Consider the following 15996-nt stretch of genomic DNA (forward strand, 5'->3'; position numbering starts at 1 on the left):
GAGATTGGATTGTAACATGCAAAATAAATGAACTCAACTCAAAAGCTCAAAACTCAACCTATTTTATGTGCACTTTAACTATATCTTTAAAAAAACAAAATGAAAAGTGGAAATGTCCAAATTTTGAAAGAAATCCCAGGTTTTTACATATGAGTGGGGTAAAAAAGTTGACATGTTTATGAGGAGAATATGCACAAAAGGAGATAGAAATGGATCAGTAGGACAACTGAAAAGGTGTGACCTGCTTCCAGATACAGTAGGTACATTCCTGCCATCCACTATTACATGCCAACAAAATGGACGGACAACATGATATACGTGGAGGGGGGGCAAGTCATCAAAGTTTCATAAATGCCATATTAAGTTGGAAAAAGCAATCAAATATCATTATACAGAAGAGATATAGATGAGTAACAGGTGCTCTTCTGACAATGTAATCTTGTTGCGCTCCCTTCAGAATATTCTCATAAATATGCTATACACACAATCATTTGCATTTGCTTTTCTTGTAGACTTTTGGAAATTTCCCTGGAACTAGTGCAAAATTTCAAGGCTAACCTAATCTCTTTCAACCCTTTCCTCCCTCTGCCTCCCCAGGATCAGTTTGCCTTCTGGTGACCACAGGGTGGTTCTGTAAAGTGCAGTCCGACAATGACGGAGTGACCTTTCAGATAAGCATGATAAAGCTGCTCATCCCAGCTCTTCCCTCTTCCTCCCGTTATGCGCAACCACACACACGCACAGACACACACAAACGTGAGCGTGCATGGACACGGAGGTGCACGCACAGAGGCATATCTGATGACCTACTCTCTGACAAGTTCTCCCTGAGGGATTTTAACACACACACAAACACACACATGCACACAAACTAGTCCTCCTCTCAAGCGTAGGATCATTGAGTGTCATCTGGCAGGTAGGGTATCACTGGACCCTGGGAGCTGGGAATATAGGGGGGTGACCTTAGTGGTTATATGGAGGTCACAGAGGTCTCTCGGACGACACAGTGCATCTATACATCGTCTGCCTTGTGCTGGGCTATACAGGGAGGTCATCTTTCACCATCTATCTGCTGGATTCTCCCATGCCTCTAGCAGGTCCCTTCATGGTCTCGCTATATATAGTTCCCTCGCTTCCCAGGACTCTTTGTGATGTCCCGTTGTGGTGGAAATAGTCCGGGGCTCATCATTATAAATCAGCCTGTTAAAAAGAATGAAATTTTAAAGAGCCTCTCCCTGGATTCAAACTCAAGTCTCCATTAGTGAGGCCAGAGTAAATGGTTGCTTGCATGGCAACACACAGCAAATCAACACAACAACCCATTTAATCACCCTCTCAGTCCTTTTGTCCTCCCTATCTTACTCCCTTCGCAGAGCTCTTGATGATAAAGTGCACACACGAAGATCCAGTAGAAGTCTTTAAAGAGGATGATCATCGCAGGTGTGTCTACTACTATCCATTTGATCAAATACATTGTCCATTACATCTGCGTCTGCTGCATCTTCATCCCTTATGTGCTGCTAGATGTGATTAAGATGAAAATACTTTACAGAGACATATTTTTCTAACCTTGCATAGGTTTACATAGGTTAAGAGAGATTAGTTGGGAGGAGAGGGGGAGTGTAAGTTCATCTTATCATGTTGTGGTCTCTGGCAAGGGGCATGACTGCTGACAATACACAGATAGCAGGCGGTGGGGATATGGGAAGGCAGAAACAGAAACAGGGCCACACAGCGGGAGTGGCCAGAAAGGCACTGATTAGAAGGAAAAGAGGCAGATACAAAGAGTCTGACAACAGAGCTTTAATAACAAAAGAAGATGCAGTGAAATATAGCAACTGCAGAGCACACACGCACGCACACACACACACAGCCACAGACTATGATTTCATTTCATGTCAGCCTTGAGGGAGGGCTGAACTATACTCGCCTCATCATCCTCCTTCTCGATCGCTCTGTTCTTGGCCCGCTGCACGCCTCCGGGGCCAGCGAAGGCAGCGATTAACGACAACAGGGAGAGTGTGTATAAGTGTGTAAGTGTGTGTAAGGCCTGATCGTTAGAGCGGCCAACTTGTGTAATACAATTATAGAGGCTGCAGAGAAACTGCTAATGTGCACGCAGGCAGCTCTGTCAGATGGATCAGGTATTGAGTTTTCTATGCTTAATTCACTTTCCAGCACACACATGGGTGCATTAGTTAGATTAGAGAAGCGGGAGGGGACGGGAGGTGGGGTTGTGCTACCGTCGAGCCGGGCAGATTTGTTTAGTGGTGGCTGTCAATTACAACCCTGACCCTTGCACTAAATGGCTGCTCATCCAGTGGAAAAAAGGAAAGTAGACAAAAGCCAGACGAGATTGGTAAAGACATGGCCATTTGCTGCAGAAGATAACAAGTGGCATGATGCGGAGTAAACAATGGTCAAAACACTGTGCATCATGCTACACCAATAAAACAGAGTGCTGGAGCCTGAAAAGGCAATGTGACCATCAGGAAGATTAGTGAGGCAATGTTATCACTAGAATGCTGCAGTAATGGGACAATACAAGGCCAGTGGTGGATGGGTACTTAAAAATATGAAATGGAAACAAATTATTCGATTTGCTCTTTTGAAAAGTCTGATGCAATTTAAGAGACTGATTGTGGATGCAATAACTCAAACACTACTTTCCCCCTTTCACTCTGTGGATTTCATTTGCACGACTAAAAAAAGAACAAATAACACAATATAAAATCCAAGCTCTATTTATACAAATATATAATATTACAACAAGTATTCTTACGGTAGTTGAGATAAGACTTTATTTCTGTTTTCAAACTTCACTTTGATATTTATGCATATTACATAGTTTCATAATCAAACAGAATTTTAAGTATTTTGGAGACTCAAAAAACTATATTGTAAATAGAAGGGCACAATCTGAAATTACACTGTGGATCAAGCACAAGTCTACATGTGTCCGACATTCCTCTTTTATAAAGTAGCATTTATAAAAATCAAAAAAGATGAAAAATAAAACTAACTACAGATTGTATTTCAGTTATTACTGGAGAGTAGGTGCCTTTGATCCCTCCTCACTACTGTACAAACACATTCATCCTCGTGTCCTCGTGTCTATGTAAAGCCATTATAGCTGTTTTTTACTGAAGCTGGAGCCACTTATCTCAAGGGAATAGGACTCAGGAAGACACAATCATGACGCTAGTTGGAGAATCATTATAACTCTCTTCCAGAGATGATAAATAAATTAAATCTCACAGAAGCTCTTTTTCTCCAGTAGCTAAATGAGCAGCAGGAGGGGGCCGCAGTTTCCACAGTAAACACCTCCCTCCCATGTAAACACATATAATCACAACAAGATGGCCAATGCAGCTCAGCTCGTAATTGTATCACTGAAGTGAGATGGTTGAGTTTTAGGAGGGGGCGAGCATTATTGCTGTTCGCAGCTGATTGAATTAAAATGTCTGCTTCACTCCCAAGAGACCACCCCGATACAAAGGACATAGATTATCTGTATGTAACTGAGGCTGTGCAGCAACAAACAATCTTGTAAGGTTTTACAAAAATTCTCTTTGTAATAGGCTTTGACAGTATTTTGTTTCCATCCGACACTCAGGTTGCTAAGACAGAGTAAGAGAGTATAGCCAAAGGCAGAGGAGAATAGAAATGAAGAGTAAAGTTGGATGTGACAGGCTGAGCAGAGGAAACCTTTAAACATTGATAGATGTTAGACAGCTAAATCCCCTCATTGTGACACATCCGTCAAAGCGCTGATCACTTTTGTCCTCCCAGTTGTCCAGCCCTTGTTACTTGCCTCTGCGTGTCAGAACTGCTTTTACCAATCCATTTGACTTTATGACCACAGACTTCAGACAGAACAGCGCGTTAAGGGAATGACCACTGACACTCCTTGGATTTGACAGGCCCAGTCGAAATTCCTTAGACAGTATACTGCATTCTGTCAAGTCCTTATTAAAACAAACTATGGCCAAAAGAATGAAAATGAAAGCTACAGTGTAAATATTCCAGCTTGGGTTTCACATGCTCTCGACCCTCAAACTCAATCAACGTGGAAACAACAGCCAGCAAGAAATATGGCAGTCAAAACTAAAACCAGGTTGTGCTGATATCTGGTGTTCCACAGAAAGGCAACACAATAAGGTTCAGATTACCCAACCAAATTTCCCAAGAAATCGCAAGAGAATGTAAATATGCATGTGAGTTAGTAATGCTCAAAGCTTCCCAATCCTTACAACAAGCTGGTTTGTTCAACATTGTTGTATTTGTTTACCAGATTTTTGCTTCTTTTCCATGAACAAAAAGCCACACAAAGCAGCCGGGAATAGCTGTGGGTTAATGTGCCTCAATCCTGGATGCTTTTCATCCTGTGGGTAAAAACCACGCAGCTTAGGAGTGGCTTTACTATCTCTGTCTCATTTCATTCCTTGTCTCCACCTCCCCCCTTCTTCTACTCTTCCTCTGGCCGGTATCATTGCTTTTGTTGGCGGGGTCTTACGCTGGAGCAGGCTGCTAAATAAAACATTTGGCATGGAAAGACAGTGATAACAAAAAAAAAAATATATGGCTAACAGAAAGCTAGTAAGTCGTTGCAGACTTGTAAAAATGAAAATACCATGATTTAGTAATGTTTAGCTCTCTAAATGAGAGGGCGTAAGGAATGTGTGCAATAGGATTTAAACAAGCAGCTACTGAAGGAAACTCATCAGGAGGTATGATTTAGCAGTGTACTGCTCCTTCCTTTACACAGCAGAGGTTACCCTCCTGGTGTTGCCCTCCAACTCCACCTCTCTCTAGCGTAACCCCCTCTTCTTTTACCTGACAGATCAGCTTACTTCATGTCAGCCTAAAAACCATGGGAACCCCTATGCACGGTGTGTCACCACTGAATTATCGGTTTCCGCTGCACATGCTCCAGCGTATCTGCAGCAAGCCATTATGGTGTATCAGTTTACAGTGGTGTGCTGACTCCAGTGCAGCTGGTGTACTGTATGGGGTCATAGTTTACAGAGGCCTGGAATTAGAGAAACAAGCCTGTCATCTTACTAAGCTCGGTCATTTTTTCCAAACTGAGATCTCATTTCTCCATCAACTTAACTTGAGGGAAAGCAGTTCTGCAAAACCTTCCACTGTGCTGAGAGCAATATGCCCAACTAAAATGATGGGTAGGTCCATATAATTCCAAAAAAACTCATGACCTTAATAGATAATATGTATGCACAACCAATAATTGCTAGTATCGGTACAGAGCACATTTTTTTAAGAACACAAAATAGCACAAGAATGAATTGATTGGTTTGAAAAAAGGTATATATAAATGCAGACATTTATGCTTTCTGACAGTGTTTAATAATAGCACTGAGTATGTGTAGGTAGCTCAATAAGGTCTGATAGTGGCACACATGCCCAAATAAATGTCTGTACCAATGTTTTGGGTTCCATGCCTGAGCAGATTGGGAGCCTGTAAAGGTTAAACAGCAAACAAGAGTTCTGTTTACTGTAGAAATTCTGAGTGAGAACACTCATCTGTATACAAAATAGGGCCAATTCAGACATTTGACCTGGTTTAGGAAAAAACTCCTGCTTTTTCCTCCCTCTCTGCGTTTCAGAGCAATCACCACAACAACATCCATTATTCACCTTCTGCCTACTGTTTGGTTAGCTCCTTGAAAGGGGCAAATGCACAGCTGGAAGCTCTCCTCTACTGCCGATCCCTTATATAACTTGAAGATTTGCATTCATCTACTGTACTGCACATAATTCCTAACTTATTAAAGGAAGCACACATTAGGCCAATGAGGACACGCGTGCATTGTGCTACAGAAATATTGTGAATGTGAGGGCAACTCCTTGATTTTTTTCAATCCTTTTGTGTTCTAACATCATGTAGGACAAGCAGGGACTGACACTTTGAGCTCATAAATAATTCTGACATTTACAGCAGTGAACTTTCAGAGCTATGCAGACTGCTTTCTGTCATTATCAGCCTCATCTCAATAGCTTTCATTAACTGAAGAATGCATGCAAATCAAAGTCAACACAGGCACTTATTCTCCACATGGAAGCCCTTAAATTGGCAGATTTTTAACATTAGCAGTGCTTTTTGGTTCCCTGATAGATTCCTGAAGAAGAAGAAGAAAAAGAATGCAGTACAGTTTGCCTTCACTGGCAAGCACACAAATTGTAGCAGCTTCGACTGCATGTTTTACATGTTAAGAGTCATAAAGTAACCCTTCACCGTGGGGCTTCTGTCTGGGCCCCATTTAAATGAGACCCATTGAGCTTGCCCCAGTTAAACACTGTCTGCCAGTACTTAGGTCACTTGGGACTGATCATGTAGATATGGCACACACACACAGGCTCACAAACACACGCTGTACAAACACAGGAAAGTGCTGACACCCAACAGCAATCTCGAGTTACAAACTATTACTGGACTCACAGTAACAAAGCCCAAAATGAAGAAAAGAGGTCACGCAGTAGGGTGTTAGGGTTGGTGATGGGGTTGGGTGAGCTAACTCCACTCTGAAACTCGTCTTTAGTTTCGAGACCTGACTGTGAAAACAAAATGTTTTCCGAGATGCTGTTGATAAATTCCACAGTGTTTGCTGAGACTTGTACGGAGTAATTACACACACACAAAAAAAGACAAAAACACCCATTCATCACATGTCTTCAACAGTCAAGCATGATTTCAATAGCATCGTTTTTTTTTGTTTTTTTTAAACATCCCTGACTTTTAACACACATTTTGACTCCTCTCTGCTTCTACCAACAGGAGCACACAGAAGGTTGGGGGGCAGATTAATCATACAACAGTGCATACCAATTGTGAAGCTTTAATTTAGCACCTCATTTAACTCAGTAAAAACAACAACTTTACAGGCTGGCATTCTGACACACATTTAATTCTGCCCTCTGGTAATGGTCTGCTCTGTTTAAAAGTCTGTTTGGCAGCTCTGTAGATAACAGATGGAAGAAAAATGAGGGGAATTATGAGAAAGATTGATTTCCTGGGGATGAATGGTCTGGTATTCACACAGATTTATCTGAAACAGACTTTCTCGGACTCTGTTATTATTGAATAAACACACACACACACGTACACACACACACACACACACACACACACACACACACACACACACACACACACACACACCAGCATACACACTGCCACCATATGCAGACAAACAAGACCATGTGCACACAAAGACATACACATACACAACACTATGTTCTTATGAAAGCAGAAGCACACTGCATTATGTGAGGATGAAAATATTGTATGTGGTGATCAGAGGTTAAAGAGACGGGGACTGTTAAGGACACAGCTATGAGTTTCTTTTTAAGTGAATATTACCTCTCATTCCACAGATGTAGCTGAATGAATCTATGGGTGGAAACGATTATTTTTTCAAAGAAAACACAAAATGTGGTATGGTCAAATAATTTGCCTTTTCTCGTGCCCTCTCCCTAATGTCTTGTAAAACTTTATTCCTTTAGAAGAACAAGAACAAGCATTGTCCTTATTGGCGTCCCGAGCTCATCTTTAAGGAACTATAATGTAAACCAGAGGCTATAACTTCTCTTGTGGCATCTCAAAGCAGACACAGGAATGGAGGAAAAAAGAGAATAAAGGAGGGGGGCAGGCGGATGAAGTCCCTCATTTGAGCCCCATAAAAAGCAAGGAGGCACAAACATTTATCTGTGGCAAGGCTTTCATCGGATGCTTTAAGAGCACAGAAATAACAGAGACCAAGATGCTGATAAAGTGGAGACAGGAAATGGGGAGCGTGGGTCTCCTGCTCTCATGTTTCAGCCGAGACCAGTGGTCCCATGCTGCCCCCCCCCACACCCCACTCCCCCACCCCCCACTCCTCTCTCTGTTCTGCTGACATACATAGACCACAAGCCTCCCCAACCAGACATTAGTGCAGCGTCTGGAAACCACCACCCCTCTTCACAATGCAGAGATGTGACACATTCAACAACAAAATGAACCAAAGAGTCTCAGTCTGCAGGTATATAAAACGTGTATATGGATGTGTCCACTTGAGAGTTTAACAGAATACACACTAGCTTGGCAAATGACTTATTACAGATGAATACTGTTCCTATTCTTCAGGAAAGCTTTTATATATTTGCTTTAGTCCCATTCCACTAGTGAGGCTCCGGCTCTGAGCACAAGACGGGGCAAAGCCAGGATTAAGGGTTTAGCTTTGTCAATCAGAGACAGAACAGAGGGAAAGATAGCAGCTGTATTTCCATTCTGGAGAGAAAGCTGGATTTCCATAGAGACATGAAAATTCAGGTGATTGCCAAAGCCTCCACACTGCGTGTGTGACTCAGGTGTTATGAGTCACCGCTGATATCATCTCAATCATTACCGCCTCAGTAGTACTCAGTAGTAGCCTCTCTCATCAGACTTGAACATATAGCCTATAGCGTTATCATCAAAGGTGCCATGACAGCGACAGAGCAGACTGAAAGAGCACCATGAGATGATGATATCTGTTCTCAAGTCTGTTTTTAGCAGTCTGTGAATTAATGCTCCTGTCATCTACGGTATTCAAGCCAAAATGCATTAATTTAAAGGATAGTTTGTTTTATGTGGAATATTTACTATTCCATATATATGAATATTTCTTGCTATAATATTTTACTACTAATTCAACAAATTCTGGATGTTTTTTCATGCTTGCACAATTCATGTTTGCAGTTTGAAGGTAGGTAGGTGATATTAGCTTTGTTTAACTCCATTACTCAATGTCTACAGGATCAGTAGCAGGTCAAATTAAAGGTAAGAAAATATGTTACACTTTCTGCAATGCTCTAACATTTTTTTTCATCATCATTTTAACAAGTACATACAAAATTCTAACAATAATATTCTGGAGGAACTTGAGATGTTTTATGTGGGCTATTGTAATCTAAATTATTTGTAAATGTGATATTAGCTGCTGTATATAACTTGTAGTGTGGTTAAGACTAGTCCTCCACTTTTAGAGAGATTTGAAGGTGTATTTCTCTAACTTTGAGCGTGCTGCTCCTCGGCCCCGTAGGCATCCAACAACTGTGTAAAGCTAGGATTATCTCACATCTTCAAACTGCATGCAGAGCATGTTTGGCCTAAATTTTTGGCCTACTGTTGGAGCTTCTCTTATCTTTCAGTACCATGTTAGGCCCGTGCCGCTGTGCAGTAGTTACCTAGGCTGTTCCATGTCCCATGCTGGGCTGGGGAACCAAGACTGAAGGGAACACCGTTAAAGGACATCAGGGAAATAACAGCAATCCTACTGACGGCCAGCCTTTTACTGCTCATTCGCTCTTTAAGCTTTTTATAGTATCTGTGTGCATACATAAGAGTACCAGCATTCCAGCAGCATCTCAAATCCTCCCTAACTCTGTCTATTTTGCACCCTAATCCTCTTTGCTAGGTAGAGTAGCATATATGGCAACAGCACAGGATATTCATTTTTGCTGTGTCCACAGATGGTTACATCAGCTAAATTATGGCAAAATTCTGATGTTTATCACACAGTTATATAACAAACATGAAGATATGCAGTTAACAGTTATTGATTATATTGCTAAATTATCAGGACATGTCCAGCATAAAGTATGTAAAACAAAAAGTTCCTTCCATCCAATATTCTTTTGTACCCCTCAAAGTTAGTTACCTGCATTTATAATGACATCTCCTTGACTGATTTCCTGTTAGGAACACAAAAATGTAGGAGGACATTAGTGGTTGAGCACCGGGGGGGAGGCCATGATGCCAAATTAAAGGGCTGGAGTGGAGTGTGTACTTATACTCACTCATGATGTGCTCTGTCAGGCCTGCTGCTTATAATGGCATGAGAAGGGCCACTTAACTCGTAATCACTTCTCTCTCCCCCTTTGGCTCCGTCCTCCTCTCTATCCCCCCCGCCCCCAACCCCTGATTTTCTGACTGTCGGCTCTGATCTCTAATCATAAATGAACTGTAGACCAAGAGCAGGGACAGTGGTCCACACCCCCTTTCCCCTTGGCTGGGATCCTGTAATCACAGGGCTCTTGGCGAGTAAGAGGCCAACAAGCCTTTGAATGAGAAATGACTGTACCGCTAATGCATCAGCCATCTCAACTTTGAAGAGCCATTTTCTGGCAGAGGGGATATCACAGGTAGGAAATCAGGTCACCACCACCACCATCATCTCTGCAATCATTATGCCCAATCTCATCCAGTAGCATGATTGAAAGTGGGAACCTTTTATACAATTATTTTCATTTGCTGTCCATGGTCTAAAAAGCTAAACTTGCCATAAAATGCCACAGTAATAATCTCTGGCCTGTAGTGCACTTTGACTTACCTTTCCCTCACAAAAACTCTTAGAAAACAGACACACACACACAAACATGGACTATCTAGGTGGTGCAGTATACACTGTGTGGAGACACAGGTCAGCCATTCTGGCACAGGCCTGCCTGTCAAGTGCTGCTACTTGTGCTGAGCTCTGCTAATGGACTGCTAATAGAAGTGAATGTTGCACTGTGAAGCTCCCCTGTAGTTCAGAGTGTCACACTGGGTGATTAATGACACACTCTCCTCTCCTCCCCTGTCCGTCCCTGTCCTCCTCGCTCCATACCTTGTTTTCAACCTTCTCTCTCTCTCCCTCTCTCTCTCTCCCCACTTCTACCTTCAGCTCCCTCTCATCTCCACTAATCTTTCTGTCCCACTTGCCTCTTTTGTGTCCTTGCAATCACCCTCTTCTCACTCCTATCGCCGCACCTCTTTTTTCCATCTTTTTCGTCTGCCTCTCAGGAAGGAAGGGAGATGATAGCCCACAGGAATCAGTAATCACTTTCACAATCTCCAGTAAAAAGTTAAGTCAAGTTTACTTGAGCTCTAGTTTCAAATGGTTTCACAATGCCAGCAACGTAAAAGCAACAAATAAAGATGACAAGGAAAAACCTCATTTGGAAAGGGAAGTGGAAAACTTTTGGTAGGTTACTCAAAGAGGCATCCTTCCACCACAGAATAAACACTTGGGTGAACCACTCGTATCTGGTGGCAAAAAATATAGGAATCAACTCAGGAGCTACAATAAGGGCTGTAGCTACCATTGACACCGAGGTCACATTCTCAGCATTGCTCCTGGGAATTTTTTAAAACCCATTTTGTTTTTATGCACTATCTTTGAATTTGATAGATTTTAGGCAAAACTTATTCAATTTGGCTCAAATGTAATTGAAGGATTTCATATTTCTCCATCGCAATTACATCCTGACAGCATGTAGAAGGCTCTGAAAATGCATTTAGACCATCATGAGGGGAGATCAAAGTTCCAGGAAATACAATTAAATAGTTAAATTTGAAAAACAATATAAACATACGATACTACATATCATAATTTCACCTGCAGGCTGGGTTGCACTACAGTAATTTGGACTCATGACTTCAGTACATCTAAAATCCTTGCCTACAATGACAGTTACGGTATGTGCTTCCACCAGCACAGCAGAAAATATCCTCGTCCACCAGATGACTGCAGAACTATTCCCAGCCCTAAAGCAGCACCATGTATATTTTTTGCCTTCACAACAATAGGATATGACATCAAGTGGAGCAGGGAAGCCAACTCAGCAGCCACTTTTCACAGTAATTATCACTCCCTACCATGCTCCGTCTCTGGCTCAGCTAGCAACCAGCACGCACCTCTGACCCCGCTCAGCACTGTCAGACCATACTGTACATACTGTTTACTTTGCCCTCTTCACCCGAGTGTAGGGGAGTGCGTTAGTGAATGTTAATGCCCTTCAGTTACATAAAATTGCCTGCGTATACAGTAAGTGTGTCATATCGGAGGCTCGTGCATGCTGGCAAAGGGCTATCTAGGAGGTAATTTATAAGTGCAGCTCCTTACGCACAATGTGCTCATTGTGCATACAGGCCCTGTTTATAGAATGACCGCAGTGGTTGTAATGTTAGCGGCCTCCAAGGAGCCAGTTGTCAGGCCACAGGGAAGCCTGTTAGAATTATAATGATAGGAATAACATTCACTTTTACCTGCATTCTTAAGGCAGTGCTGGCATCAGTCTGAAAAGAGGGTCGTGTGCGGAAAATAGCGGCAAAGTCTTACTGTGCACTGAGTCACAATATTTTAGAGGCCATATATATTAAAGATCCTTTAACTTTTCCCTCCATAAACAATCCTCAGAGGACACATCATCAAAGAGAGACATAAGAGCAGCATTGTGGAAAAACTGAACTAATCCGAGGAAGGCCAGCATACCGAAAGTATCCACTGCCTAACACAGATTTACAGTGTATGAATATCAGTGTTGAGATATATTAGAAGTCAGCTTTGAAAAGTAAAAAGAAAAAAATCCGAAAAGAAAACCGTGAAAAATTTGATTTTCTTCCTCTCAAAACACTTGAATGTTTTTTCTTATACCTTGGAGCTTTCCTAAAGTATAAGGTTAAGAAATGCCTCTTAAAACACATCTCCTTTTTTTTCAAGTACTTTCCTTTTTGGTCTATTTAATATGTGAAATCAGAAAAGAAACTGTAGCTTTCTCCTAGATTCAGTGGTCAGTCTGTTTCATGGCTAATGAACAATTCTTGCATTCAATTCCCCCCCAAAAGAAAATCTGTTTCAAATATCTCTTGTTGTTTTTTTCTTCATACTATCCTTTTTTTTTTAAAAAAAGGGGAAGCATTCTATATATTCCCATAACAACTTGACATCCTCCATCAACTTTTAAAACAACACACACACAGACACGGACACTGCACATACTGTACAACTCTGCCGCTGTGCTGGAAATACCAGAAGTACATCTGTTCTTGCACCAAGGGTTTCCAATCAAGCTGCTGTCACAGAGCTCTCAGCTACCTTTCTGGCAGCTCCCAGCTTATATCTGTCTCAACCTGTCTCCTTCGTCAAGAGTTCAGCAGGTTAATGAGCACTCTTATTTCCCAGCGCTCACTTATGTCTAGATGGGATGAGAGCAAGTCAGAGTGCCCTCAAAGGCAAAGTCAAAAAGTAAAAAAATAAACTGCAATAGCCATATGAAATATAGCGAAGTATAACGGTATTGAAAATAAGTTCAAATGACTCTAAAACAAAATATGCAGGAAAGAGTCGGTGTTGTATTTTCCACAAGGAGCGCCTGCATAAGTGAGCCACTTTAATCACCAGTAGTTTTACACTGAAGAAGTGACTCTCCAGCGATTTGGAAATGAGTAGAGCTCATCAGTGCCCAAAAATAGCGGGGCCCATTAATTAGTCTCAAACAATGTTCTCCTGGTGTATTGACTTCTTTAATGGACAGAGAAGGACCTTGTTCGTATTCCCATCTAGTCAATGACAGAGGGCTCTCTGGGACTCTGCAATGGGTATTATGTCATCTCACCCTGCCCTTCAGAAACCGGACCTGTGCTGTTTTTCATTCTTCCTCTCCCTCATTTGCTCATTAACTATGTAGGAGTGAGATGAAGGTCTGGAGCAGCTAGATAAGGTTGCTCACAGACCCTCAACCCACAACCCAAGGATATGTGCTTGGACCTCCAATTTAAGGTTGTGTTGCTCTCGCATGAGCAGCAAAGCCTCAACTTCCAAGGAAACATGTTAGGCCTTTTCTTGTAGGAGATGGAGTCTGTCCTCTGCAAGCAAAAATCTGCTCCCCACCTCCCCCCCATCCCCGATCTCATCACGTTATTCAGCCGTGGTTCATTCGAGAAGGAGCAGACCACCTACCTCAATTCCAGAGGCGTACACACTTGGCATCTGACATACATGCACAATCACATAACTGAACACGCAGATGGTTTCCTCCTAGCTGCCTTTGTTTGACAATCTGACTCAGGAGGGAGCAGATTAAGTAAATGGCTTCAGGTGTTGTGGCATTATCTCAATGCTTAACTGACAACTACCGCAGTTTACAGAAAACACCTTTCAACGTACGACTCTGCTCTGAAGTAAGAGGCTGAAGACAAGCATCAAAATGACTCACTGGTCATATAAATACAGCGAGAAATAATACGTGTTTATGTGCCAAGTGTTCTGTTGAAAATGAAAATTTCCTCCTGAACTTCACTTGTCAGTTTTTTAAATAAATACAGATTATTCAGTCCTTGTAAATACCTGTCTTCTGAGCAAAGGTCGAGACTATTTAAGAGCTTTAACAGCTTTACTGGACTTTACTACCATCCATCATTAGCGGGTGTGCCTGTTTTCAAAGGATGGATATTTCATTTTAAAATTAAACTTTTCAGGTGTATGCCAAATCAAGATTTAACCAAGAATGGATCATTTTGTGAATTATTGTTTAAAACTGGAAACTGACCAGCAGTGAATGTTTAAAGAGTGAATTCATCCTCTCATCTAGAAGGCTTTCTCTGAGTGAGCGATGTCCAGGTGAAAGTAGATTAATAGCAGTATGAGCCTTATATTTTGCCATAATTCAGAATAAGCTGATTAGAATTTTTTTTAAAAATATTTTTTCATGTGCACAACCATTTTTAAATTAGTAAATCTATTTAGCACAACAATCACTAAAAAAGCAGACTAAACATGGGCTCGATTTCATTTTGATGATATCTCTGAAACTGTTTTGGAACACAACAGCGTTTCTTGGTTTGGAGAAACAGATGTGATGTTTCTGCAAATACCAATTGTGGCTTACACAACTGAAATAAACACTGCTCAATCTCTTAAAGGAAACTTTTATCATCCCTTTTTAAGCCACCTCTTTTATGTGTATTCAGTTGTGCTCATCTATCAGCCTAAATCCCAAAAGGTTACTCTGAAATCTGTGAATAATCTCGTCAAAAATAATTTTCGAAAATTCAGCCTTTTATGCTTTATCTTCCTATAATGTAACCTACATACTTTGCGAGGACAATACTGAAGGCCTACTTGCTTTGACACTGGCTACAGGCTGGATTTATCCTTCATCTTTTTTAAATAGCTCAGTGGGAGAGGAGGGTAAACTATTTTTCTCTGGTGGTTTTTCCAGTCCACTACACTCCTGTTGTAGCCTGCAGGAGTTCACAGAACTTTTGCCGAAAGTAAAGCCAAGTTCAAAGGTCAATAATACACTTTTTTTTAAAATTTACCTTGAGCCACTCCGATATCCACCAGGAGAAAAAGAAAAAGCCAGGACACGGTCAGCATCTCCGTAGAAGATCTCGGCACTCTTCCTCCTTCTCGGTCAGTTTGTGCACCGTACCCCATGATGAGGAGTCAAACTCCGCTCTGAGGCAAGTCCGAGTCACTGAGAAATTGCGCTCAAACACACAATTGTCGCTCGTTGTGCGCTGCTGCAGTCCAAATGATCACCCCTCAAAACCCCGTGCGCAAAAAATGCCTATGGAGTAAATATATCCAGCCCTGTGTTTTTGCACACATAAGAACGGTGTGACAGTTAATGAAATAAAAGAGGCGGCTGCGCCCTCCGTCACAGAGGATGTTGCATTAAAATCTGTCTCCGTTTGCGTTTCCCTTGAAAGGTTCACTTGGTTTGTCTTGAGATGTGGATCGATGTCTTGATGGCAAATTCATGCTCCGCTTTAGTCCCACACCAATATCAAAGTCCTCCGGTGAGTCCCCTGTCTGTCGCACCTTCCACGCGTGCAGGCGAGTGTGTGCGTGCGCCGCGCCTCGCGCTCCACTGACGGGACTGAACCGGGGTAAGGAGCAGTCTCTGCGGGCTACCTTGCTCCTTCAGCCAATCCAAGTGCTCCGGCAAGTGGCGGCGCTGTATCAAAACCTGGCCCGGACAGCAGCGAGGAATGGATGCTGTTTATCAATTATATGATTGATGGAAACCTTGAGATCAACGTACATGAAAATCATCGAAGTCAATGATGCCTGTAGCCTACAGAAAGAAAACACTTTCTTTTTGTTTTTTGGTTTTTTTTGCAAAATGTAAAATAGTCAAACTCAGTTTTATGAGTTGTGTTTCGGTCTCTCTCTCTCTTTTTTTGTA

The 15996-nt window shown here is 41.9% G+C and overlaps 1 protein-coding gene across 3 annotated transcripts in view; it reads right to left on the reverse strand.

Moving 5' to 3' along the window:
• The window catches only part of unc5cb (unc-5 netrin receptor Cb), a 124107-nt gene extending 108427 nt beyond the window's left edge, over positions 1-15680 (reverse strand). For all 3 annotated transcript variants that reach the window (XM_042396199.1, XM_042396198.1, XM_042396200.1), the window contains exon 1: positions 15125-15680. In XM_042396199.1, coding sequence (XP_042252133.1) covers positions 15125-15242 — 118 coding nt within the window. In that variant the 5' untranslated portion in view covers positions 15243-15680. The remainder of the gene's footprint in view (positions 1-15124) is intronic.
• Between the last annotated feature and the right edge of the window lie 316 nt (positions 15681-15996).

The sequence above is a fragment of the Thunnus maccoyii genome, chromosome 19, assembly GCF_910596095.1.
Source record: "Thunnus maccoyii chromosome 19, fThuMac1.1, whole genome shotgun sequence".
Classification (NCBI taxonomy): domain Eukaryota; kingdom Metazoa; phylum Chordata; class Actinopteri; order Scombriformes; family Scombridae; genus Thunnus; species Thunnus maccoyii.